General features: G+C 42.8%; 1 protein-coding gene across 8 annotated transcripts in view; it reads right to left on the bottom strand.

Moving 5' to 3' along the window:
* ppfibp1b (PPFIA binding protein 1b) overlaps positions 1 to 24,989 on the bottom strand; it is a 60,343-nt gene that overhangs the window by 10,414 nt on the left and 24,940 nt on the right. Inside the window, exons 2-17 of one of the 8 annotated variants that reach the window (XM_036956773.1) lie at positions 22,035 to 22,119; positions 20,612 to 20,823; positions 17,448 to 17,537; positions 15,319 to 15,432; positions 15,051 to 15,170; positions 14,093 to 14,185; positions 13,641 to 13,733; positions 12,340 to 12,457; positions 11,934 to 11,978; positions 10,740 to 10,801; positions 10,561 to 10,642; positions 10,102 to 10,247; positions 9,604 to 9,716; positions 9,052 to 9,108; positions 8,848 to 8,908; positions 5,298 to 5,475 (exon numbers count right to left, since the gene is read on the bottom strand). In XM_036956773.1, the coding sequence (XP_036812668.1) occupies positions 5,298 to 5,475; positions 8,848 to 8,908; positions 9,052 to 9,108; positions 9,604 to 9,716; positions 10,102 to 10,247; positions 10,561 to 10,642; positions 10,740 to 10,801; positions 11,934 to 11,978; positions 12,340 to 12,457; positions 13,641 to 13,733; positions 14,093 to 14,185; positions 15,051 to 15,170; positions 15,319 to 15,432; positions 17,448 to 17,537; positions 20,612 to 20,823; positions 22,035 to 22,098 (1,648 nt within the window). In that variant the 5' untranslated portion in view covers positions 22,099 to 22,119. The remainder of the gene's footprint in view (positions 1 to 5,297; positions 5,476 to 8,847; positions 8,909 to 9,051; positions 9,109 to 9,603; positions 9,717 to 10,101; positions 10,248 to 10,560; positions 10,643 to 10,739; positions 10,802 to 11,933; positions 11,979 to 12,339; positions 12,458 to 13,640; positions 13,734 to 14,092; positions 14,186 to 15,050; positions 15,171 to 15,318; positions 15,433 to 17,447; positions 17,538 to 20,611; positions 20,824 to 22,034; positions 22,120 to 24,989) is intronic. The other 7 variants (XM_036956779.1, XM_036956806.1, XM_036956812.1 and 4 more) reach the window with 7 other exon arrangements.

Raw genomic sequence — 24,989 nt, 5'->3', positions numbered from 1 at the left:
TTGTGATACTTTAGTTTATTTGGTAAATATTTTCTTAACTATTTCTTGAACATTTCACAGTAAGGTCTACACTTGTTGTATTCAGCACGTGGCAAATAAAGTTTGATTTGAATCTGTTAATATCTGCATGCAATGGAGTGGAGACTCCTGAAGCACTAAAGAGTTATTTTATTTTAGTTGTAGTCAAAGACTAGTTGTCCACTGGTGTATAGGCAAAACATGCGTACAATTCAAATGTCAATATTATACTTGAAGAGATATTGGAGGCATCCTAAATCTTGAACAGAGTGTTTATTTATTGAACCTTTATTTAACTAGGCAAGTCAGTTAAGAACAAACTCTTATTTTACAATGACGGCCACTCCCAGGTCAAACCCTCCCCTAACCCGGACGACGCTGGGTCAATTGTGCATCACAACCGATCAGGGCCGGTTGTGTATCACAACCGATCATGGCCAGTTGTGATACAGCCCGGAATCGAACCAGGGTCTGTACTGACGCCTCTATCACGGAGATGGAGTGCCTCAGACAGCTGCGCCACTCGAGAGCTAAAGAGTGTAATTTATGCACACACACATATTCCTAAATGAGACTCACTAGGCCTCTGGTTACAGCATGCATGACCTCTTCACTGAACTCAACTTGTACATGGGAGAGTGAGGTGGTCTAAGTTAGGAAACCACAACATAATCAGTATCTAACTGTGTTTAGTGGGTTTAAGAAAAAGGTTATTTGAATATTTGGAGTTGAATTTAGCTTTCAGGAATAGTGAACAGCATATCAACTGATAAGAGCCAAAACATCAGGAAGAACATAACATTCACATAAAGAAATGTACTTCATGAAGACTATCAGGGAACATCACTGCAGATGACATCTGGTTAGAAAACCGGGATATGGTTTGTTGCGAGGGGAGTTTGAACAGAAATAGAAATGAGCATATACAAGCAGTTTGCCGACATACAGAACAAAACATACAAAAAAGGCTCTGATCTTTGATGTAATCCAGCCATGTTGCAAAGCTGCTTGCCTCTGAACAATTGCTGGTAACATGGGTGTGGTTGCATGTGAGGATGTCTACTGTAGCTACTGTAGAATTATATACCAAAATAGCAGCAACGATAATGCCTTGCCATGGGCTAATGGTTGCCGGAGAGTAAGTAACCTCTTTTCAAATGTTTAGAGTGGAAATTCAAACCTATGTGAGAACTCCCAAGTTATATCTACATGAGCATGCTTCATTAAGTCTTGTATAACAATAACAAGGTCACCACCAAGACCTAGCATAAGACTTGGGTTAATCATGTATTATACAGTGCCTTGCGAAAGTATTCGGCCCCCTTGAACTTTGCGACCTTTTGCCACATTTCAGGCTTCAAACATAAAGATATAAAACTGTATTTTTTTGTGAAGAATCAACAACAAGTGGGACACAATCCTGAAGTGGAACGACATTTATTGGATATTTCAAACTTTTTTAACAAATCAAAAACTGAAAAATTGGGCGTGCAAAATTATTCAGCCCCCTTAAGTTAATACTTTGTAGCGCCACCTTTTGCTGCGATTACAGCTGTAAGTCGCTTGGGGTATGTCTATCAGTTTTGCACATCGAGAGACTGACATTTTTTCCCATTCCTCCTTGCAAAACAGCTCGAGCTCAGTGAGGTTGGATGGAGAGCATTTGTGAACAGCAGTTTTCAGTTCTTTCCACATATTCTCGATTGGATTCAGGTCTGGACTTTGACTTGGCCATTCTAACACCTGGATATGTTTATTTTTGAACCATTCCATTGTAGATTTTGCTTTATGTTTTGGATCATTGTCTTGTTGGAAGACAAATCTCCGTCCCAGTCTCAGGTCTTTTGCAGACTCCATCAGGTTTTCTTCCAGAATGGTCCTGTATTTGGCTCCATCCATCTTCCCATCAATTTTAACCAGCTGCGACCACCATGTTTGACAGTGGAGATGGTGTGTTCAGGGTGATGAGCTGTGTTGCTTTTACGCCAAACATAACGTTTTGCATTGTTGCCAAGAAGTTCAATTTTGGTTTCATCTGACCAGAGCACCTTCTTCCACATGTTTGGTGTGTCTCCCAGGTGGCTTGTGGCAAACTTTAAACAACACTTTTTATGGATATCTTTAAGAAATGGCTTTCTTCTTGCCACTCTTCCATAAAAGGCCAGATTTGTGCAATATACGACTGATTGTTGTCCTATGGACAGAGTCTCCCACCTCAGCTGTAGATCTCTGCAGTTCATCCAGAGTGATCATGGGCCTCTTGTTTAAAGCTTGGGAAATATATTTGTATCCAAATCCGGCTTTAAACTTCTTCACAACAGTAATTCGGACCTGCATGGTGTGTTCCTTGTTCTTCATGATGCTCTCTGCGCTTTTAACGGACCTCTGAGACTATCACAGTGCAGGTGCATTTATACGGAGACTTGATTACACACAGGTGGATTGTATTTATCATCATTAGTCATTTAGGTCAACATTGGATCATTCAGAGATCCTCAATGAACTTCTGGAGAGTTCGCTGCACTAAAAGTAAAGGGGCTGAATAATTTTGCACGCCCAATTTTTCAGTTTTTGATTTGTTAAAAAAGTTTGAAATATCCAATAAATGTCATTCACTTCATGATTGTGTCCCACTTGTTGTTGATTCTTCACAAAAAAATACAGTTTTATATCTTTATGTTTGAAGCCTGAAATGTGGCAAAAGGTCGCAAAGTTCAAGGGGGCCGAATACTTTCGCAAGGCACTGTGTGTGTGTGTGTGTGTGTGTGTGTGTGTGTGTGTGTGTGTGTGTGTGTGTGTGTGTGTGTGTGTGTGTGTATGTATATATATATATATATATATATATATATATATATATATATATATATACCCTTACATCTCTATCAACACCAGCATCCTTAAATAATATGTAGAAGTCACCTTCAACTCATATTCCATATAGAGCCGTCACCCAACAAAGAAAGAAATTGTAATTTTTTTTTAACTTAGTCTGGGGAGAATCATGATTTATGAAATTAAATTACAAAAGACAGTTCAGCTCACATAACGTTTGTGAGTTAGGTGAAAGTAGAAATTCAACAGTTGGTTGAGAGGGTTTGGGAAGGAAGGGGATGGAGGGAATGTTATGAGGTCAAGGGTCATATCCAGTAGTGGTAATTCCCCTAGAGAGGCCATACTGCCTTGCCCTGAGGACATGGCTCCATTATACTGTACCTAGCATAGGCGCACTCGCACTCCGGCTACGATCTTCACAATGTGTTACAGAAAGCAGACATGACATGAGAGGAACAAGACAGAGGTCAAAGGTTACCGGAGGGAAAAAACAACAGGGGAGAGTCACAGTATAACTGTAGGAGGAGGAGACAGATAAGATGCATATATAACACAACTACAAAGCGCACACACTATAGGCTAAATTTTCATAATTAGACCGGGAGAAGTTTCTGGGACTAGTCATTATGGTGTTCGTATGTATTTTAAATATGGGTGTGGTTTTGGAGAACATAAAAAATAAAATAAAAAACATTAAAAGCTGCATAGAAAAACCAAGCTCAATGTTAAGAACCGCTCAGACTTCAGAATAAACCAAAAGGCTGTGCAGCGCTGTAATGGTAACATTCCCCAGCACGTCACGACACTGTTTCCACCATTTCTCTCACTTGCCTGTCTACCCCTCTAAGTTCCTTACTGTCTGAATTAAGTGGCAGAAACACCAAAAATATATATACACAAAAGTATGTGGACATCCCTTCAAAATAGTGGATTTGGCTATTTGGCTACACCCATTGCTGACAGGTGGTTCAAATCGAGCACAAAGCCATAAAATCTCCAGAGACAACCATTGGCAGTAGAATGGCCTTACTGAGGAGCTCAATGACTTTCAATGTGGCACCGTCATAAGATGTCACTTTTCCAACAAGTCAGTTCGTCAAATGTCTGCCCTGCTACAGCTGCCCCGGTCAACTGGAAGTGCTGTTATTGTGAAGTGAAAATGTCTAGGAGCAACAACGGCTCAGCCGCTAAGTGGTAGGCCGCACAAGCTCACAGAACAGGACCCCTGAAGCGCGTAAAAACGTCTGTCCTTGGTTGCAACAATCACTACCGAGTTCCAAACTGCCTCTGGAAGCAATGTCAGCACAAGAACTGTTAGTCGGGAGCTTCATGAAATGGGTTTCCATGGCCGAGCAGCCGCACACAAGCCTAAGATCACCATGTGCAATGCCAAGCTTCGGCTGGAGTGGTGTAAAGCTCAACGCCATTGGACTCAAGAGAGGTGGGTAGATTTTCTCTGGAGTGATGACGCTTCATCATGTCAGTCCGACGGACGAATCTGGACTTTGAGGATGCCAGGAGAACGCTACCTGCCCTAATGGATAGTGGCAACTGTAAAGTTTGGTGGAGGAGGAATAATGGTCTGGGGCTGTTTTTAATGGTTTTGGCTCCTTCATTCCAGTGAAGTGTAATCTTAATGCTATAGCATACAATGACATTCTAGACAATTCTGTGCTTCCAACTTTGTGGTAACAGTTTGGGGAAGTTTTCCTGTTTCAGCATGACAATGCCCCCGTGCACAAAAAGGTCCATATAGAAACTGTTTGTCGACAACTTGACTGGCCTGCACAGAGCCTTGACCTCCACTCCATCGAACGCCGACTGAATTGGAACAAAGACTGAGCCAGGCCTACACGCCTAACATCAGTGCCCAACTTCACTAATGCTCTTGTGGCTGAATGGAAGCAAGTCCCCACAGCAATGTTCCAACATCTAGTGGAAAGCCCTATCAGAAGAGTGGAGGTTGTTATAGCAGCAAAGGGGGATCAACTCCATATTAATGCCCATGATTTTGGAATGAGATGTTCAAAGAGCAGATGTCCACATACTTTTGGTAATGAAGTAAATTTTTTTAAGAATAAAAAAAAAAAGACTACCATCTCACAAATCTAATCATACCTAACATGAATTGGTCAAAATGCACAAGATACCACATCATACAAGTGAAAAGAGCACAAAAGAAGCAGAGTTAGAAGGCAGAAAGCAGTGAGTAGCAGTGTTATACAGTATCTGGGCCTAATTCATAAAGCATCTCAGAGTAGGAGTGCTAAACTAGGATCAGTTTGGCCTTTTAGATCTTAATGAAAAAGATTATACGGGTGGGGAGGACCGGATCCTAGATCAACACTCGTGGTCTGATACGCTTTGTGAATATGGGATCTGTTACCACAAAACTTCCACCTGAGACCCAGAGCTCATCCACCCACACCAGGCCATCCATCTCTTACCCAGGTTAGGGGTGCTGGCTGTCCTCTTGCCTCCCTTGATCTTGAAGAAGCCCCGGCCGAAGGAGGAGCGAGCCTTCTTGTTACCGAAGCGGTCATCCTCCGTGGTCACGGGGTGAGACGAAGAGGGAGACTTGGGCGGGCGCTCGCTGATCTTACTGATCTCCTCCACAGCCTTATTCTGAACAGTAGCAGAAAAGAGCTGACAGATCAAATTTACATTTCCGTCATTTAGCAGACGTTCTTATCCAGAGCAACTTACAATCAGTGCATTCAACTAAGGAAACAAACATGACAATCATTGCAAGTCAAATTATTCTTCAAAATAGCCGCTATCTGACAAATCAGTGCACACAACGCCAGAACCATGTCACATCAAACACGCAGTAACATATAAAACAATCTATGGGAAATTGGATTTGAAAATACCATACAGTGCAGAGTTGGCTTAAAGTGTAAAGTCATACATTTCAATTGAATGTGATAAAAGGCAATCAAACGCATGCAACGAAACCAAGGTGACACACACACGAATAGGAATAAAACTTTTTTTTTGCTGTTCGAGACTACTCAGATTTTATTTCAAGTACTCAAATTAATAAATATTTATTTTATTTGTAACACGCCATGGAATTTCTCTCTGCGCATGTATATATGTATTTTTATTTAACTAGGCAAGTCAGTTAAGAACAAGTTCTTATTTACAATGACGGCCTAGGAACAGTGGGTTAACTGCCTTATTCAGGGGCAGAACAACAGATTTATACCTTGTCAGCTCGGGGATTTGATCCTGCAACCTTTCGGTATCTGGTCCAACGCTCTAACCACTAGGCTACCTGCCCCATCAGATCGGAACAATGCCTAATTTATCATAACCATTACAGATAACGCATCTTAATTGCCCCATATACTGTATATTCAGTCAATAAAAAAGAAAGTGCCATTTAAGATGAATTTATTGAAACCGTAATATCAACTGGTTATTGTGGAACACAATCTTCCAAAAGGCAGTAGCCTCAGTAGTGGAGATGAGCAGAGATGGGTGGGATGGGCTGAGGGAAGCTGAGGGTTGGGATGTGGAATTGGAGACAAGTGGGACAGGAGTTGCTGGGCGGGGGATTGAATGATGGTCAAAGATAAAAGTATAAAAATTAAAAAGTCAAAATAAAACCTAGTAAAACAGTTTGAATGATAATGAAAGGCAGTGTTTTTACAGCTAATGCCGATTTGCCTGAGGCTGATGCCGTGCAGGTGTTTGTACACATGCATATACACACACACTCATTCAAATACACACATACACATGTAAATAGTGCCAGGCATGCACTCAAACATATACAGTTGGCCTTGCTGTTATGATTTTAGTTGTCCTTTGTTTATTTGCATTGTTTTCTGTCTTGTCTTTTTCTCTCTTTAGTTCATTTTCTTAGTTGTTGGTGCACTGGGGGTGGGGAATGGAATCATTTGTATTTTTTTTCCTGTGGGAGGGGTCTCAGATGGTTGAGGGGTTGCTCTTGGGGAACTGTGGGGGAGGGGAAATATTGGCGGATTCGGGTCCCCGTTTTTGGCCTGGTGGTAGATCTGTCAATGTGCCCTTGAGCAGGGCATTGACCCTGGATGCTTCTGTGTGTCACTCTGAATGGGAGTCTGTTGGATGACTGGTCTGATGTAGTCGTTGAGCGGCCTCACTACAAGTACATTGTATGTTTTGGATATTCAATAAAATAAAATGAAATAAATGAGGTAGTGGCGATAGCTTGAAGTAGCCTATGGCTGTACTTATTTCCAGTCAAGACACCCATTTTATGTTTGGGGAGTAAGCATATTCTTAATGATTCTGATGAAAATACGCTCTGCTTGATCAACCTACCGGTAATGTTTTTGCATATTTTCCGTGTGGATCCTGTCCATGTTTAGGTGGGTTATAACCTAGGCCAGGGGTATTTAACATTATCCTACAAGGTCCAGAGCCTGCTGGTTTTCTGTTCTACCCGATAATTAATTGCAAGCACCTGGTGTCCCAGGTCTAAATCAGTCCCTGATTAGAGGGGAACAATAAAACAATGCAGTGAAACTGGCTTCGAGGTCCAGAATTGAGTTTGAGGGGCCTAGGCTAGTCAATTCAAAATAGTATTAGCAGTTCGCAAAGTAGCTTAAGCAGAAAATGGACAGGACAAAATTATTCCATAACTGCAGCTCACTTTGGAACAGATATTTCCTACTTCAATCAACCAGTCCATTTTGAATGTGTGATAAAACTGTTGTCATTTGGCAAGGAATGTAGCGTGTGTATCCCATCATTTAGATATATGTTTTTATAGGCATTTACACAGAGTGTCCAAAACATTAGCAACACACTGACCAGGTGAAAGCTATGATCCCTTATTGAGGTCACATGTTAAATCCACTCAAATCAGTGTATATGAAGGGGAGAAGACAGGTTAAAGAAGGATTTTTAAGCCTTGAGACATGGATTGTGTACGTGTGCCATTCAGAGGTTGAATGGGCAAGACAAGATTGAAGTGACTTTGAATGGGGTATGGCAGTTGGTGCCAGGTGCACCGGTTTGATTGTGTCAAGAACTGCAACGCTGCTGGGTTTTTCATGCTCAACATTTTCCCATGTGTATCAAGAAGGACATCCAGCCAACTTGACCCAACTGTGGGAAGCATTGGCTAGGGTCAAATAACATTTCACTTGCCACAAAGCACATTCCACCAAATAGTTTTACAGTATTTGAAAAAAATGTGAGCTCTCGTTAAAGATCACACTTTGTCGTCCATTCCAGTACCCAAGTCCATCCCTGCACACACTCATAAACATTAGCCTTACTGAGGATGCTAACCTTCAGGAGGCTTTCTAACAAGACGGAAGAGACAAAAAGGAAGAGAATATAAAGAATGATAAAGAGAAGATGAGCAAAAAAGTGTCTGACTGAAATTTGGATAGAAGACCACAGAGAAAAGACTCTGTTGGCTTTTCGTCCATCACCAATGTAATCTGCCACAGATGATGAGATGGAGTGTTAGTGGTGAAATTGACTGAGGACTTAAGAATTCATCAGAAATCTCTGGGCCTCCCGGGTGGCGCAGTGCCACTAGAGACTCTGGGTTCACGCCCAGGCTCTGTCGTAACCGGCCGCGACCAGGAGGTCAGTGGGGCAACGCACAATTGGCATAGCGACATCCGGGTTAGGGAGGGATTGGCCGGTAGGGATATCCTTGTCTCATCGCCCACCAGCGACTCCTGTGGCAGGCCGGGCGCAGCAGTGCATGCTAACCAAGGTTGCCAGGTGCACGGTGTTTCCTCCGACACATTGGTGCGGCTGGCTTCCGGGTTGGATGCGCGCTGTGTTAAGAAGCAGTGCGGCTTGGTTGGGTTGTGTATCGGAGGACGCATGACTTTCAACCATCGTCTCTCCCGAGCCCGTACGGGAGTTGTAGCGATGAGACAAGATAGTAGCTACTAACAATTGGATACCACGAAATGGTGGAGAAAAAAGGGGGGTAAAATTTAAATATATATAAAAAAATATATATAGAAATCTCTTTACCTTTTCGCTGTTGCTGACATACAAGTTGTCCTGACTCCCTGAATTGGGGCTATCCAGGGTCCTGAAATGACAAAGCTCATCACAGTGAACATTAACAACATCTGGCCAACATATGTACTGAACTGCTGACCTTTGGGAGGAAGGAATTCTGACAGAAGCTTGCAGCGTACATGACATGCAGCTTCACACCATAGACATACTCACTGTAGAGTATCACATGAAAGGGGGGCCTCCTGTGACTCTTCCTGGCCCCCTGCCTCGCTGCAGGGGATAAACAGACAAGTGTTGGGATGCTAACCCGATGCTAACATGGACAAGCTGCGAGCAGTCTGCTGCACGCTATACTGTTTACTGGCTGTGGTCAAACCTGGGTGTGGAGGCTACAAATATTTGTCCAAGGAAGCCTTATTACTCATTCAAGCGGATTTATACACCCTTATTAGACACATTGGACCTTGTGGTATCGACATGTCATCAATTATGCCACATTTATTATGCTAAGGGCGAGATGAAGCATGAAAGCTCGCCTAGATATTGACCTTTTCCAAGGCCAGTCTCATTTCAGGAAGTAGCAAAAACAAAAGTTGACTAAAGTAAGAATTGGGGAAATTCAGGTAGGTCCGTTCCTGTTTGGTTCCTAGCGAAAACACCCCAGCACTGGACAGACATTTGGAAATTTGGAAATTGTCCCACAGGTTTAAATAAAGCCTGTTGTTTCGAGGATTATAGAACATTATTATCTCTAGTTCAGCTCACCTCTCTGGTTCAGGTTGGTCCAGCTCTGGCCCCCTTTTTGGATCGCATGCTGACTGGACTGAAGGGCTAGGTGTGGGCAAAGACACTTCAGTAGCTCCATAGTGCATCTCCAGCTTCACAATGAAGCAGAGGACCAAACGGAAAAGAACATTTAGTAAAGTACAACCGCCAGAAATGCCAGAGTTTACCTTTCTTGTGTCAGTGTTGTCACAATTTAGTAGATTAAGGGTAACGAGCAGTAAAGAGTGCTTGCCATAATTCAAAACAGACAACCATCAAAAGTGTCACTGCAAAGTGATATTGAATGTTATCAACCTAATTTGACAAAGTGACAGTGACTCAACACCTCGTTCAAAAATGTGTAACTAGCTGTTTTATTGGTTGGAGGACATCTGAAGGCGTTTTCTGAGGACATTCTGTGATCAGAGGGCCTTGACCCGTTCTAGTCAATATATTTCTATGCATGAAGCTTACTAGTTATGACATGTCATCTTATACCTCGTCTGGGCTTTTCCCTGCTACTTCCTCGTCTCCGGCTAGAGCGTGCCTCTCCGACTCCATGGCAACCAGGGGGGTTGTCGTTGACATCATGGAGAGGGAGCTGTCGCTGTTACTCTCATCACTCTCGCCGTCTTGGGTTTTCTCTGGAATGGAATATGAAAGTTATTTTTATCAGGCAGATATTTATGTAGCCCAGAGAGAGAGTCCAGAGTTGGCCATTCTATTGGAGCCCACTGCCAGATATGAGGCTTTGACGTTCACATTTTTAAAATATTTCTATCTGCTCTTACAAATCACTGCTAACATTAAACTGCATCCGACTGATCATTCACAAGGTCACTCAGCATTGTTTGTAGTGTTACCTTGATCTTGAACAAATGATAAGAGTGTTTCTCACCTAGAAAAATAACATGGTAATAGCACATTGTTTTAGAGAGAGAACATGGTTTCTCAAACCTTTCTTCCCTTGCATTGAACTCCTGTCCTGGACCGTCTTGTAGTGCAGCAGCGACTGCCTCAACTCCTCAATTTTACGATCCTACAGGGGCAGAGGGGTCACAAAGATCAAACTTGATAAAACTAACCATCTAAGAATCATGATGGAGGGCGGTGGGGTCAACTGTAGTTTACTGTACCTTCTCCTCATTGGCTGCCATCAGTGATTCCACTGCTTTTTTCATTCTCTGCACTTCCACATCTGAAGGGTAAAGAAATTGATTTTTGCTAGAGAATATACAGCTGGGTCAACTCCGGGCAAAGGTTTGTCTGGGGTCCTCTGACTAACTCATCCATAGTGATCTATGGTACAACAGTACATTATTTAGAGAGCTGTCAATATATTTTAGTATCCAACAGCACTACCTAAACAGTCAGGGAGACCTCCTGGGGGACATTTTGACTCCCTATCCATGTAGTCTAACTACTTCTTAGCCTCACAGTGAAATAAGCACCACATCTAACAGTTGAGGGAACCTTGAGGTGAAGGATTTGGACTTGGTGGGTAAAACTATGTCAATGCGCTTTTCTATAGCTGTCACAATAAAGACATGAAGATGACAAGGATGATGGACTGACGATGAGGGTTAGCAGACAGCACGCTGGGTGTTGATGGAGAGAGCAAGTGGTGAGAGGAGAGAAGAGTAAGGAAAGGGTGAGAAGGAGAGGTCTGTGGTTGAAGGAGGTGTTGGTTGAAGGAGAAAGCAGGAAGATGGGAGCACAGACTGAACAGTGAGCGAGCGGGCGGGCATCTATACCATAACAGATGAGAGGAAGGGATGTTTTGACATGTCTATCATCGTATATATTTATAAATCCCTAGGGCAGTCTTAAAGGCACAATCCATAAATTAGATTTACATTGTAATCAATATGTTGTGTAGAGAGCTTTTGGGACCGTTGCAATCACAATACCAAAGAAGAGCAGGTGAATAAATTTGAACAACATATTTCTTGTTGTGTATAGGTTGTGTTTTACACGTTTACGTTTCAACTTCATCTAGTTGCCATGGAGGACAGAGAACTAACAGAATGCACCTTTAAGATATTTAAGTCAACTAACTTTATCATTCTTACAGTACATAAAGACAAAACACCTTTCTGCAATACAAACCACTGATATCTTTTCATTCACTTATTTGAGTTCTAAAATATCGGTGGCTGAACTGATAAAATGATTTCACAGAGTATATACACAGTATTAAGTAGCTTTCCAATGGGTTATGGACAAGCAAAGTTCAGATGGACCATTCATGCCCATACATGCAAACAGGGGACAGATGAGCAAGAGCAAATAATAATAAATACAAGAATTGATAAAACGCATAACCTTACGTTTCTCTTTCAGCCTCAATTTAAGAGTTTCATCTGGGTGAGAGACTAAACAGGACACAGAATTACTGGCTTCAGTTTCTGACGACTTCAGTTTCATTAAGACTGTATTCTTTTAAATCATGTTGATTGGTTACAAAATATGACAAACTGCAATATCAGACATAATATATTATAAGCATAATAATAAGACAAATGCTCATACATGCTTATAACACGTTATAACGCATTATACCTGTCTGCTTTCAGTTAAGTGTAACCAAAATGTTATCTTTGCTTAATGGAACATGTGTCACAGATCTCCATTGGACAGACCTTTCAGTGTAGAACTAGGCCTAATCTGTGTCCGGGAAACCGGCCCATTGAGTAAAGACACAGATAGAAAGTCAACTGCGGCCCATGATGTCACCTCTGTCTCCAATGTCCATTCCAACCGGTGTGATGCCTCTGAACCCAGTCTCGTCGTGTAACCTCCTCAGCTCTCCGTCCCTTCCCTCCAGATGCCTCCTCAGCATTGCCAGCTCCTCCTGCTCAACACACAACAGTTAGTCAGCGACATCCTCACAAAAAACACTGGTTGCATTCCAGGCCAACTACATTGCAGACGTACTGCAGCATTGCATCAACAAATGGTTGTGTGCCACGTCATCGACTGCGCAGTTGAGGAAGAGAATGGTCGTGTTCCCCTGCTTTGACGTTGCATTGCATCAACCAATGGTTGTGTGCCATGTCATCGACTGTGCCGTCAGTCACCAGATTGCTATAACATATGTGGTTAGCTGATATAAAATACCTATCCAGGGCTTGTAAATTCTGGCATGCATCAGCAACACCTGGGCAGAGGAACGCACCCAACAACTATGGTGTGGTTAACCGATATGTTAACCACTTATCCAGGTGTTGTGAGACCTGGCAGGCTTCTGCAATGTAGTCTGCCAGGAACATGGCCACTGACTTAACGCCCCCTTTCCCCACCTCCATCCTTACCAAACACCCACCTTCACAAACAAACCACAACACAAACATTCAGATGCTGACTTGACAGGCAGAGACAATGATACACACATACCCAGAACAGGTGTGACTAAGGGAGGAGGTGGGGATGTGGGGGTCAGTGCGGGGGTCTGGGGTGGTTGATGTCTCATCAAGTGTTGGAGGAGCCATTTTACATGGCAGCGTCCTAATAGCCTGGTCGCAGGCCTGTTTGTGCTGGCAAAACAACATAAACAGATCTTGGACCAGGCTAGTGTCAAAATGTCAAGGGACAGAACATCAAGCATGAATGATTTCAAAACAAAAACAGAGAACGTACATTTCATCCATGAGAAAGAGGGAGGGAGGGAAAAAAATGAAAGAAACTGCAAAACAGACTTCCAAAAGAGGTCACAAAAGACCAAAATGAAGACATACCTGTGGTTTACATTAAATATGCTATATGCTTAAATTAGGGTCTTGTGGATGTCGCCACATCCACAAGGATGTTTAAATTTGTATGTATAAGTGCTTAGCTTTTTGCACCTGCACCAGAAAAACACATCAATTTTACCATTTGCATCATTCAATTGTTTTTTATGATAAGTCAGTTGAGTTGGTCTTTTTCTGCTAACACACCTTTAATCTTGGCTAGAAATATGTAAAAACAAAAAAAAAACTGCACACACATAACCCCATATCAGATGGCAACAAGCAGAAACCCTGGGAGAAGCCAACCTTCAGGGCCTGCAGTTTGTTTTCCTTCCTCTGTTTCTCATACTGCATCTGGCCCACTTTGATTTTCAGGCTAGAAAGCTTGGCCATTAATGACTAGTAGCGGTAGAGAAAGAGGAAAGCCAAGGAAAGAGAGAGAAAAGAGATGTTATAAAAGAAAGACAGCAAAAGGGGGAGGAGAAGAGGGAGGAGAAGACGGGGGAGAAGAGGGAGGAGAAGACGGAGGAGAAGACGGAGGAGAAGACGGAAAAGACGGAAAAGACGGAGGAGAAGGGGATACTCAAGATTTGAAAAATATTCAAAGAAAGAAGAGAGCATATAAGTGTAAAGAAGAAATGGGCTATAGGGAAAAGTTTTCCTTCTGGAAGTAGATTTTTTTTAGCAGAATAAATCATTCATATATTACATATTGCAGTGTAGGTAGGCCTACTCCACAGGACCACATGATAACTCACCTTAGTGGATTTCAGTTTCTTCTCATACTGTACTCTTTCACTCTCCATCTCAGTCACTCTGTACCTCAGTTCATTCATCTCCAGAACCATGTCCTGATAGGGGAGAGAAAGACAGCATGACCCACAGTGTACTGGGAGGAGGGAAGCTGCATTCAACATGTTTGTTCAATCAGAGAATTTCTCAAAAGTAAAAGGAGTCCTAGAACAGTCACCCCGATGGCTTGATAAACCATATGGTAAGATTGCTTGTTCCTCATGCGCTACTTAAGATACGTCAAAACATGGCCATGGTTTTCATTTTATCAAAATAAATATTTTGAACCCTGAAGAAGGCAGCTTAGCTGTCGGCTTATTAGACTTATCACATCGGAGCGATTCGAGTGAAAAGCTTTGCTTTTTCTTATCAAAAGAAGCCTATACAGAGAATTCTCCCACATACTCCAAGGCCAACTACTGATCCCCACGGAGACCATATCATGTGATGAGGGACTAGTTTCCAGGCACAGTAGAAATCCCAGAGCTGTTCCCAGAGCTGTTCTGCTTTGCTCCGAACTGTCGTGTAAACAAGATATGAACAACCTTTTAGGTCTTTGTTGGCAACCATACAACCAGAGTTAAGCCAAATCTTCACATTTCTCCATTATCAAAACCCTAATGCCAGACATTTGAGTGAGAGCAACTCATGCATATCTTCAAACAAGGCACAGTGCCCCTGGCCATGGTAACTGGCATTCTCTTGGCAGTGAACAGTGTCTTTACTTGCCCCAACACACTGCGGCTTTGAACACATGATGATATAAGCCTCCCCACACAGTTTTCGGGCAGCAAGAAAGGGTGTGTGTGTGTGTGTGTGTGTGTGTGTGTGTGTGTGTGTGTGTGTGTGTGTGAAAGAGCGCGAGGGAGAGGAAAAAGACTGCAAGAAGGATGAATCCTAAAGCAGAGGCCTCCCATTCCATACCTCATTGTCGCTGAAGTCAAAGTGCAGTCTGTCCTTCTCAAATGAGTTCAGCTTCAGGTTGGACACCTCGGCCATCAGGTCCTGTTTCTGAGTCTCTAGAGCCGTTCTGCACAGGAGTTCCTGCGAAACCACAAAACACAGACTAAATATAGACAACACACACACACACTCAGAGTTTGCCTTGCTTGGTTTTGCAGTTCAGCAGTGGTGACAATAATATAACTTCAACAGAGCCCCGTGTTCAGGGGCCGTTCTCCTCCAAACTGACCTGTTGCAGCATCTCCTCAGTGGTGTTCAGTTTCTCCCGGTGCTCATCCAGACACATGTCCAAGTCCCTTATCTTCTCCCCCTGCGCCTCTACCTGGTCTGTCAACACACTCACCTGCACAGGAACACATGGGTAAGACTAAGTTGCTCTTATACCTGTGTAGTAAGACAGTAATTACAATTACTATGCACCATAATAATGTTTGAGTTACTACACCAAGTTCATTAAAGCCTGGTCCCAGATGTGTATGTGCAGTATAGCCAATTCCTCAAATCACATTTTATTGGTCACATACACATGGTTAGCAGATGTTAATGTGAGTGTAGCAAAATGCTTGTGTTTCTAGTTCCAACCATGCAGTAAAATCTAACAAGTAATCTAACAATTTCAAAACAACTACCTTATACACACAAGTATAAAGGAATGAATAAGAATATGTACATTTAAATATATGGATGAGCGATGGCCGAACGGCATAGGCAAGATGCAGTAGAGGTATAGAGTACAGTATATACATATGAGATGAGTAATGTAGGGTATGTAAATATTATATAAAGTGGCTTTGTTTAAAGTGACTAGTGATACATTTATTAAATCCAATTTCTAATTATTAAAGTGGCTAGAGATTTGAATCAGTATGTTGGCAGCAGCCTCTCTATGTTAGTGATGGCTGTTTAACAGTCTGATGGCCTTGAGATAGAAGCTGTTTTTCAGTCTCTCGGTCCCAGCTTTGATGCACCTAAACTGACCTCGCCTTCTGGATGATAGTGGGGTGAACAGGCAGTGGCTCGGGTGGTTGTTGTCCTTGATCTTTATGGCCTTCCTGCGACATCGGGTGCTGTAGGTGTCCTGGAGGGCAGGTAGTTTGCTCCCGGTGATGCGTTGTGCAGACCTCACTACCCTCTGGAGAGCCTTATGGTTGAGGATGCTCTCGATTGTGCATCTGTAAAAGTCTGTGAGTGCTTTTGGTGACAAGCCAAATTTCTTCAGCCTTATGAGGTTCTTTACCACGCTGTCTGTGTTGGTGGACCAATTCAATTTGTCTGTGATGTGTACGCCGAAGGAACTTAACTTACTACCCTCTCCACTACTGTCCCATCGATGTGGATAGGGGGGTGCTCCCTCTGCTGTTTCCTGAAGTACACAATCATCTTCTTTGTTTTGTTGACGTTGAGTGTGAGGTTAATTTTCTGACACCACACTCCGAGGGTCCTCACCTCTTCCCTGTAGGCCGTCTCGTCGTTGTTGGTAATCAAGCCTACCACTGTAGTGTCAGAACACACCCTTGTGAGGCCCCAGTGTTGAGGATCAGTGGGGTGGAGATGTTTCCTACCCTCACCACCTGGGAGCATCCCGTCAGAAAGTCCAGGACCCAGTTGCACAGGGCGGGGTCGAGACCCAGGGTCTCAAGCTTAATGAAGAGTTTGGAGAGTGCTATGGTGTTAAATGCTGAGCATTAATCGATGAACAGCATTCTTACATAGGTATTCCTCTAGTCCAGATGGGTTAGGGCAGTGTGCAGTGTGATTGCAATTGCGTTGTATGTGGACCTATTCGGGCGGTAGGGAAATTGAAGTGGGTCTAGGGTGTCAGGTAGGGTGGAGGTGATATGATCCTTGACTAGTCTCTCAAAGCACTTCATGATGACGGAAGTGAGTGCTACAGGGCAATAGTCGTTTAGCTCAGTTACCTTAGATTTCTTGGGTACAGGAATAATGGTGGCCCTCTTGAAGCATGTAGGAACAGCAGATTGGGATGGGAGCGATTGAATGTGTCCGCAAACACACCAGCCAGCTGGTCTGCGCATGCTCTGAGGACGCAACTAGGGATGCTGTCTGGGCTGGCAGCCTTGCGAGGGTTAACACGTTTAAATGTTTTACTCACATTGGTTGCGGTGAAGGAGAGCCCGCAGGTTTTGGTAGCAGGTTAGGAGGTCATTGTCATGCCAAACATTTTTGTAAGTTGGCTATTGTAAGCGCAATCAGTTCTGGGACAAAGCTAAGTTCATTACAATAAAAAGGTAACTTGCTGATAATTAATTTTGTTGTAAAGCCCTTTAAATGAGCCATTTAGGCTTCCTTGGTAAGATGGCTACTGGCTATGACATGTTGTTGTGTACTGGACACTACCTGAAGCACCAGGGATTCCTTGTCACCCTCCAGCCGAGACAGTCTCTCCTGGTAGAGGTCCCCACCCATGGAGATGTGGTGACCATTGGACTGCAGGCAGGCACAGAAGACAACATGAAGAGTCAGTGAAAGAGTGGCACTTTTGATTGGTCTGTGAGTGTTAACATACATCCTCCAATAGTATTTTGTGATAGACCGTTAAACATAAATGTTCATCAAGTTATGAGTAGCTGGACAGCGTGGACCCAAGAGGTGTTTTTTAGGTTCTGAGATGAAGCCTCTATTACACTGGTAAAGCTTTATGACATGCTCAGTGCTTAATGTGTCAAGATCAAGTCAGATCAAGCTAAAGATCGATGCTGTGGCACCTCTGGTACACTGGAATATGTCCTAGGGTGAACACGGCATATTGGAAGTGCCTTAAACACGGACAATTATCAGACAACAAATCGCACAAGTCTTTCGAGTGACCGCTTTGTGTGATTGATGTTGCATTTGCCCATTCCTTTGCCTGCAACACCTTAAATGGTTAAAGAGACTAGTGTACACACAGAGTGGGTTTCAGCAGAGAGTTACTAGTGTACACACAGTAGGTTTCAGCAGAGAGTTACTGGTGTACACACAGAGTGGGTTTCAGCAGAGAGTTACTAGTGTACACACAGTAGGTTTCAGCAGAGAGTTACTGGTGTACACACAGAGTGGGTTTCAGCATAGAGTTACTAGTGTACACACAGAGTGGGTTTCAGCAGAGAGTTACTAGTGTACACACAGAGTGGGTTTTAGCAGAGAGTTACTAGTGTACACACAGAGTGGGTTTCAGCAGAGAGTTACTAGTGTACACAGAGTGGATTTCAGCAGAGAGTTACTAGTGTACCCACAGTAGGTTTCAGCAGAGAGTTACTAGTGTACACACAGAGTGGGTTTCAGCAGAGAGTTACTGGTGTACACACAGAGTGGGTTTCAGCATAGAGTTACTAGTGTACACACAGAGTGGGTTTCAGCAGAGAGTTACTGGTGTACACAGAGTGGGTTTCAGCATAGAGTTACTAGTGTACACACAGAGTGGGTTTCAGCAGAGAGTTACTAGTGTACACACAGTAGGTTTCAGCAGAGAGTTCCTGGTGTACACACAGAGTGGGTTTCAGCATAGAGTTACTAGTGTACACACAGAGTGGGTTTCAGCAGAGAGTTACTAGTGTACACACAGAGTGGGTTTCAGCAGAGAGTTACTAGTGTACACAGAGTGGGTTTCAGCAGAGAGTTACTAGTGTACACACAGAGTGGGTTTCAGCAGAGAGTTACTAGTGTACACACAGAGTGGGTTTCAGCAGAGAGTTACTAGTGTACACACAGGGTGGGTTTCAGCAGAGAATTACTGGTGTACATACAGAATGGGTTTCAGCAGAGAGTTACTAATGTACACAGAGTGGGTTTCAGCAGAGAGTTACTTGTGTACATACAGAATGGGTTTCAGCAGAGAGTTACTAATGTACACACAGCCTCTGGCATTTCCCGTGGCCCAGATCCCAGTGGTCTCTGCAGCAAGCAGTTGGTTCCCACCACATCAGTGGGTTGTTTCTCACAGCGGTCTGTCACAAACCCTGGCTTTTATCTTATTGACTACAGCATACTCTAAGAGTTCAGGGAGATGTTTGCTTTGTAAACTCTGAGGACCTGTTCGTGGACATTGGAGACTCATATTAGAGGTGTTCTTGTAAAATTCAAAGCGAGGACAGGCTGAAGAACTGAACAAGATGATCAATGGCCAGATGGGCTTCACATAGTTAGTTTGAACTCAGTGTTCCAGAAACATTCCTGCTGTAAAACAGCTACAAAACAGAATGGAACGAAGAGCACACGCAGAGAGCAAAATATATAGGCTTAATCATTCATATACTATTAGTCGGCACAAAGAATCAACGTTTTAACCAACTGCCTTTGATATGGGTGTGCTGGCTGGTTGCTCTACAGCAAGATCCTCTAGTTGCCCAATGGAGCTTCAACCCCAACCAACATTTCCCTTGATCAATATTTAGAGGGTTTATATATTACTACTCTGCTGCTAAAACTGACCAGGAAATGTCTGTGATAATGTATCCCCTCATACCATACTTCTCCTTTAACCCTCATACTGTCACGTTCGTTATAAAAATGAGACCAAGGCGCAGCATGAGTAGAGTTCCACATGTTTTTAATAAAACCGAAACTGAGCAAAACAAAATATACAAGCACAAACGAAACGTGAAGCTTTACGAATAGTGCAGACAGGCAACTAAACATAGAACAAGATCCTACAAACACCAAAGGGAAATGGCTACCTAAATATGATCCCCAATCAGAGACAACAATAAACAGCTGTCTTTGATTGGGAACCATATCAGGCCAACATAGAATTACAAAAACCCTAGACAATACAAAAACCCTAGACAATACAAAACTAGTGTACCCACCCTAGTCACACCCTGACCTAACCAAAATATAAAGAAAACAGATATCTCAGGTCAGGGCGTGACACATACACAGCAGTAGAGCTCTTCAACGTACCATCCCAGATTCCCCACCAGACGAGTCTCAGACATGTTGTTTTTGTAGTGACACAGGAGGGAATAACACGAGGGAATAACACGAGGGACACAACAACAACAGATGTCCCCTTTGTGGATCTAACCTTATCACACCATAAATCACCACAACAACAGATGTCCCCTTTGTGGATCTAACCTTATCACACCGTTAATCACCACAGCAGGCCTATATTTACACATTCCGTGACATGTCTGGACAAACACCAGCCGTAACATGACACCGCTGTGGAGACTAATGTGATGAGGGATGTCATCGGAGCTGAACATGAACTTTAAATTAATGCAACAGTCGTCTCCCATGTCGGTTTACAGTACGTCTGACATTCTCTTAGTCCTCTCATCACAGATTTGTGTGTCTCTCCCAAGTCACTAGATGTGACAAAGGATTTCATACACATGGCTTTGAGAAGGTTCTAGATAAAGTAAGTTTTAGTACCAGCGAAACCAGGAAGACTTTGCAGTCCCTACACTGTGATACAGCACATTCAACCACAGAGATTTATCATCAACATCATGGGTGGATGCATCTGAAACAGCACCCTATTCCTTATATAGTGCACTACTTTTGACTGGTCTCACCATCAGGTGTCCCTGCTGCAGCCAGTCCACCAGGCTGTCTGCGGTGGCGTCAGGGATCTGGCAGCGCAGGCCCTCCCTCTCCTCTGTGTCCATTAGCTCTAGCACGCCCCGGAGGTCCTCCAGCAGGTTCAGCGCCCGCAGGCTGCCCATGAAGGGAGAGGTGGGCGACTGGCAGTCAAACAGCCCGTTAGAGTAGTCCATAGCCTTGGAGCCTGGGGGGGAAAACACTCAATTAAACAGTTTCTATACTTTAAAGATGGAGAAAGATTCTCTATTTGCAGTTAGCCTCCCCATGAAAGAAGTTCAGTCATTTATAAGGTCTATTAAATGGTACAACTTCATCAATTGACTATGTTGTATTTTAGCCCAAGAAAGAGGACATTCTATGCAATGTATAACAGGTTCACAACAGCCCTGCATTTCTAGAGTAGAGTGAAAATAACTCTCGGTTATACCATTACGTCACTGCTCCTCATTACAGGAACTAGCCAACACGACAAGTGAGGAAATCTAGCTAATTTACACACAAGACTCTACAGGGAAACACAGCTACAGGCAGAGAAAGAGTGGGATAGCAAAAGAGAGACAGAAAGAGAGAACAAGAGAGAGAGAGAAAGAGCTTGAATGAGGACAGAAAGGCTAGAGTTACTTGGGAAACGTAGACATCATGTGATCGGACAGTTAACTGAAATGTCAGGCCTATAATTAACCCAATGCATAAAATAAGATTAGCCTTAAAGCGCGTCTATGCTGACTCTGTGCATTAACATTACTGTACTAATACAGCCATACTGAAGTACCGAGATGGGCTTTACATTTATCCCCATCAGCTACAGTACTACATTTAACTGCCACATGTTGAATTCCGCTATCAAACCACAATGGGAAATGTCCACTTCTTGAAGATTTTTTTTTAGTTCCTGTCTGAAAACATGATCATCAAAAACAGTTAACATTAGCGATAGCGACATGAGGGGATAGTACTTGCTCAAACTAGCCTGAGCGTGTGATCATCATAATGATCTGGTATTCACAGTTAACTGGCCAGTCTAAAAAATTTATTCTGCCTCTTGAAATGTGTGTTGCAGAGCTACACTGGTTGGGCCAGGTATGACCATTAATCCTTCAGTGAGTATTGAGAAAGGCATATTGTACTGGAAATTAATTTCTGTATGCGTCAAGTGTCTCAGAGGAAGAGTGCTGCTCTAGGATCAGCTCTCCGCCCCCGTCCGTATAATCTTAATCATTATGATCCAAAAGGCAAAACTGATCCCGAATCATCAGCACTCCTACTCAGACTCTTTGTTAACACAGTCCCAGGTCTAACTATCCAACTCCGATAGTGTTGCGCCAGTGAATGTGATGCTGACAGATCAGTCGTTGTTCTTCAGCATGCCAACGCAGCAGTGACAGAGATTCTTACCTGCTATTATCCCATCCATCTGCTCCAAGGCTGCTGCCAACATGTCACTGGCATCAGACATCATCTTCAACACTCAGTGGGCACCCTGGGAGAAAGAAAACGGGACAATGAACCATTAAGCTATATGTAATTAAGGGCTAGGAGTTTTTCCTGACCCACTAGAGGGTTAGGCAATACATGGCACTTATTATTGACTTCACAGGAGGTTGGTGGCACCTTAATTGGGGAGGAAGGGCTCATGGTAATGACTTAAGCGGAATCAGTGGAATGGAATCAACTACAACAAACATGTTTCCAGGTGTTTGATGCCATTTCATTTGACCCATTTCTTCCCTCAGCAGCCTCCAATGACTGACTTACTTTGCAGTGAGTGCATACATTCTTTGTATGTGATCCCTGTGGGTTGGAACCCATGACCGTGGCATTGCTAGTGCCATGCTCTTGCCCACTGAGCCGTGGTCGGGAAAAACTGCTGGCCATAGGTACAGGCTTGTAGTTACTTAGATGTAATCTCCACATCACTAGAGCAAGAGCTTTTATGAGATTTTGAAGTAAAAAAAATACATATACATTTTAAAAACTAACTCTATGGAGTCTGAAAAGGTAGGAAGTGAGGGGAGGAAATTTCTGCTAAGAAATATGCAACACTTTATCGTCAGTCGGCTCAGTGTTTCACAGGAAAATATAATTACTGGGTTGCTGACACAAAAGCCACTCTAAGAGATTGCTAAGAACCAGAATGCGCAAGGACATAAAAAAACATGGCTAGGTTTTGGCTATTTTTTATTTAACTAGGCAAGTCAGTTAAGAACAAATTCTTATTGACAATGATGGCCTACCAAAAGGACTCCTGCAGGGATGGGGGCTGGGATATAGATATATAGATATATATATAGATACAGTGCCTTGCGAAAGTATTCGGCCCCCTTGAACTTTGCGACCTTTTGCCACATTTCAGGCCTCAAACATAATGATATAAAACTATTTTTTTGTGAAGAATCAACAACAAGTGGGACACAATCATGAAGTGGAACGACAATTATTGGATATTTCAAACTTTTTTAACAAATCAAAAACTGAAAAATTGGGCGTGCAAAATTATTCAGCCCCTTTACTTTCAGTGCAGCAAACTCTCTCCAGAAGTTCAGTGAGGATCTCTGAATGATCCAATGTTGACCTAAATGACTAATGATGATAAATACAATCCACCTGTGTGTAATCAAGTCTCCGTATAAATGCACCTGCACTGTGATAGTCTCAGAGGTCCGTTAAAAGCGCAGAGAGCATCATGAAGAACAAGGAACACACCAGGCAGGTCCGAGATACTGTTGTGAAGAAGTTTAAAGCCGGATTTGGATACAAAAAGATTTCCCAAGCTTTAAACATCCCAAGGAGCACTGTGCAAGCGATAATATTGAAATGGAAGGAGTATCAGACCACTGCAAATCTACCAAGACCTGGCCGTCCCTCTAAACTTTCAGCTCATACAAGGAGAAGACTGATCAGAGATGCAGCCAAGAGGCCCATGATCACTCTGGATGAACTGCAGAGATCTACAGCTGAGGTGGGAGACTCTGTCCATAGGACAACAATCAGTCGTATATTGCACAAATCTGGCCTTTATGGAAGAGTGGCAAGAAGAAAGCCATTTCTTAAAGATATCTATAAAAAGTGTCGTTTAAAGTTTGCCACAAGCCACACCAAATATGTGGAAGAAGGTGCTCTGGTCAGATGAAACCAAAATTGAACTTTTTGTCAACAATGCAAAACGTTATGTTTGGCGTAAAAGCAACACAGCTCATCACCTTGAACACACCATCCCCACTGTCAAACATGGTGGTGGCAGCATCATGGTTTGGGCCTGCTTTTCTTCAGCAGGGACAGGGAAGATGGTTAAAATTGATGGGAAGATGGATGGAGCCAAATACAGGACCATTCTGGAAGAACCTGATGGAGTCTGCAAAAGACCTGAGACTGGGACGGAGATTTGTCTTCCAACAAGACAATGATCCAAAACATAAAGCAAAATCTACAATGGAATGGTTCAAAAATAAACATATCCAGGTGTTAGAATGGCCAAGTCAAAGTCCAGACCTGAATCCAATCGAGAATCTGTGGAAAGAACTGAAAACTGCTGTTCACAAATGCTCTCCATCCAACCTCACTGAGCTCGAGCTGTTTTGAAAGGAGGAATGGGAAAAAATGTCAGTCTCTCGATGTGCAAAACTGACAGACATACCCCAAGCGACTTACAGCTGTAATCGCAGCAAAAGGTGGCGCTACAAAGTATTAACTTAAGGGAGCTGAATAATTTTGCACGCCCAATTTTTCAGTTTATGATTTGTTAAAAAAGTTTGAAATATCCAATAAATGTCGTTCCACTTCATGATTGTGTCCCACTTGTTGTTGATTCTTCACAAAAAAAATACAGTTTTATATCTTTATGTTTGAAGCCTGAAATGTGGCAAAAGGTCGCAAAGTTCAAGGGGGCCGAATACTTTCGCAAGGCAATGTATATATATATATATATATATATATATGTATATATGTATATATATATATATATATATATATATATATATATATATATATATATATATATATATATATATGTGTGTGTGTATGGATAGATAGAGATAGAGAGATAGATAGAGATATATCTCTATCTATCCACACACACACACACACACACACACTGCTCAAAAAAATAAAGGGAACACTTAAACAACACAATGTAACTCCAAGTCAATCACACTTCTGTGAAATCAAACTGTCCACTTAGGAAGCAACACTGATTGACAATAAATTTCACATGCTGTTGTGCAAATGGAATAGACAACAGGTGGAAATTATAGGCAATTAGCAAGACACCCCCAATAAAGGAGTGGTTCTGCAGGTGGCGACCACAGACCACTTCTCAGTTCCTATGCTTCCTGGCTGATGTTTTGGTCACTT

The sequence above is a fragment of the Oncorhynchus mykiss genome, chromosome 2, assembly GCF_013265735.2.
Source record: "Oncorhynchus mykiss isolate Arlee chromosome 2, USDA_OmykA_1.1, whole genome shotgun sequence".
Taxonomy (NCBI): Eukaryota; Metazoa; Chordata; class Actinopteri; order Salmoniformes; family Salmonidae; genus Oncorhynchus; species Oncorhynchus mykiss.
Note: the sequence above shows the minus strand (reverse complement) of the source record. Positions and strands in the feature narration are given on the sequence as shown.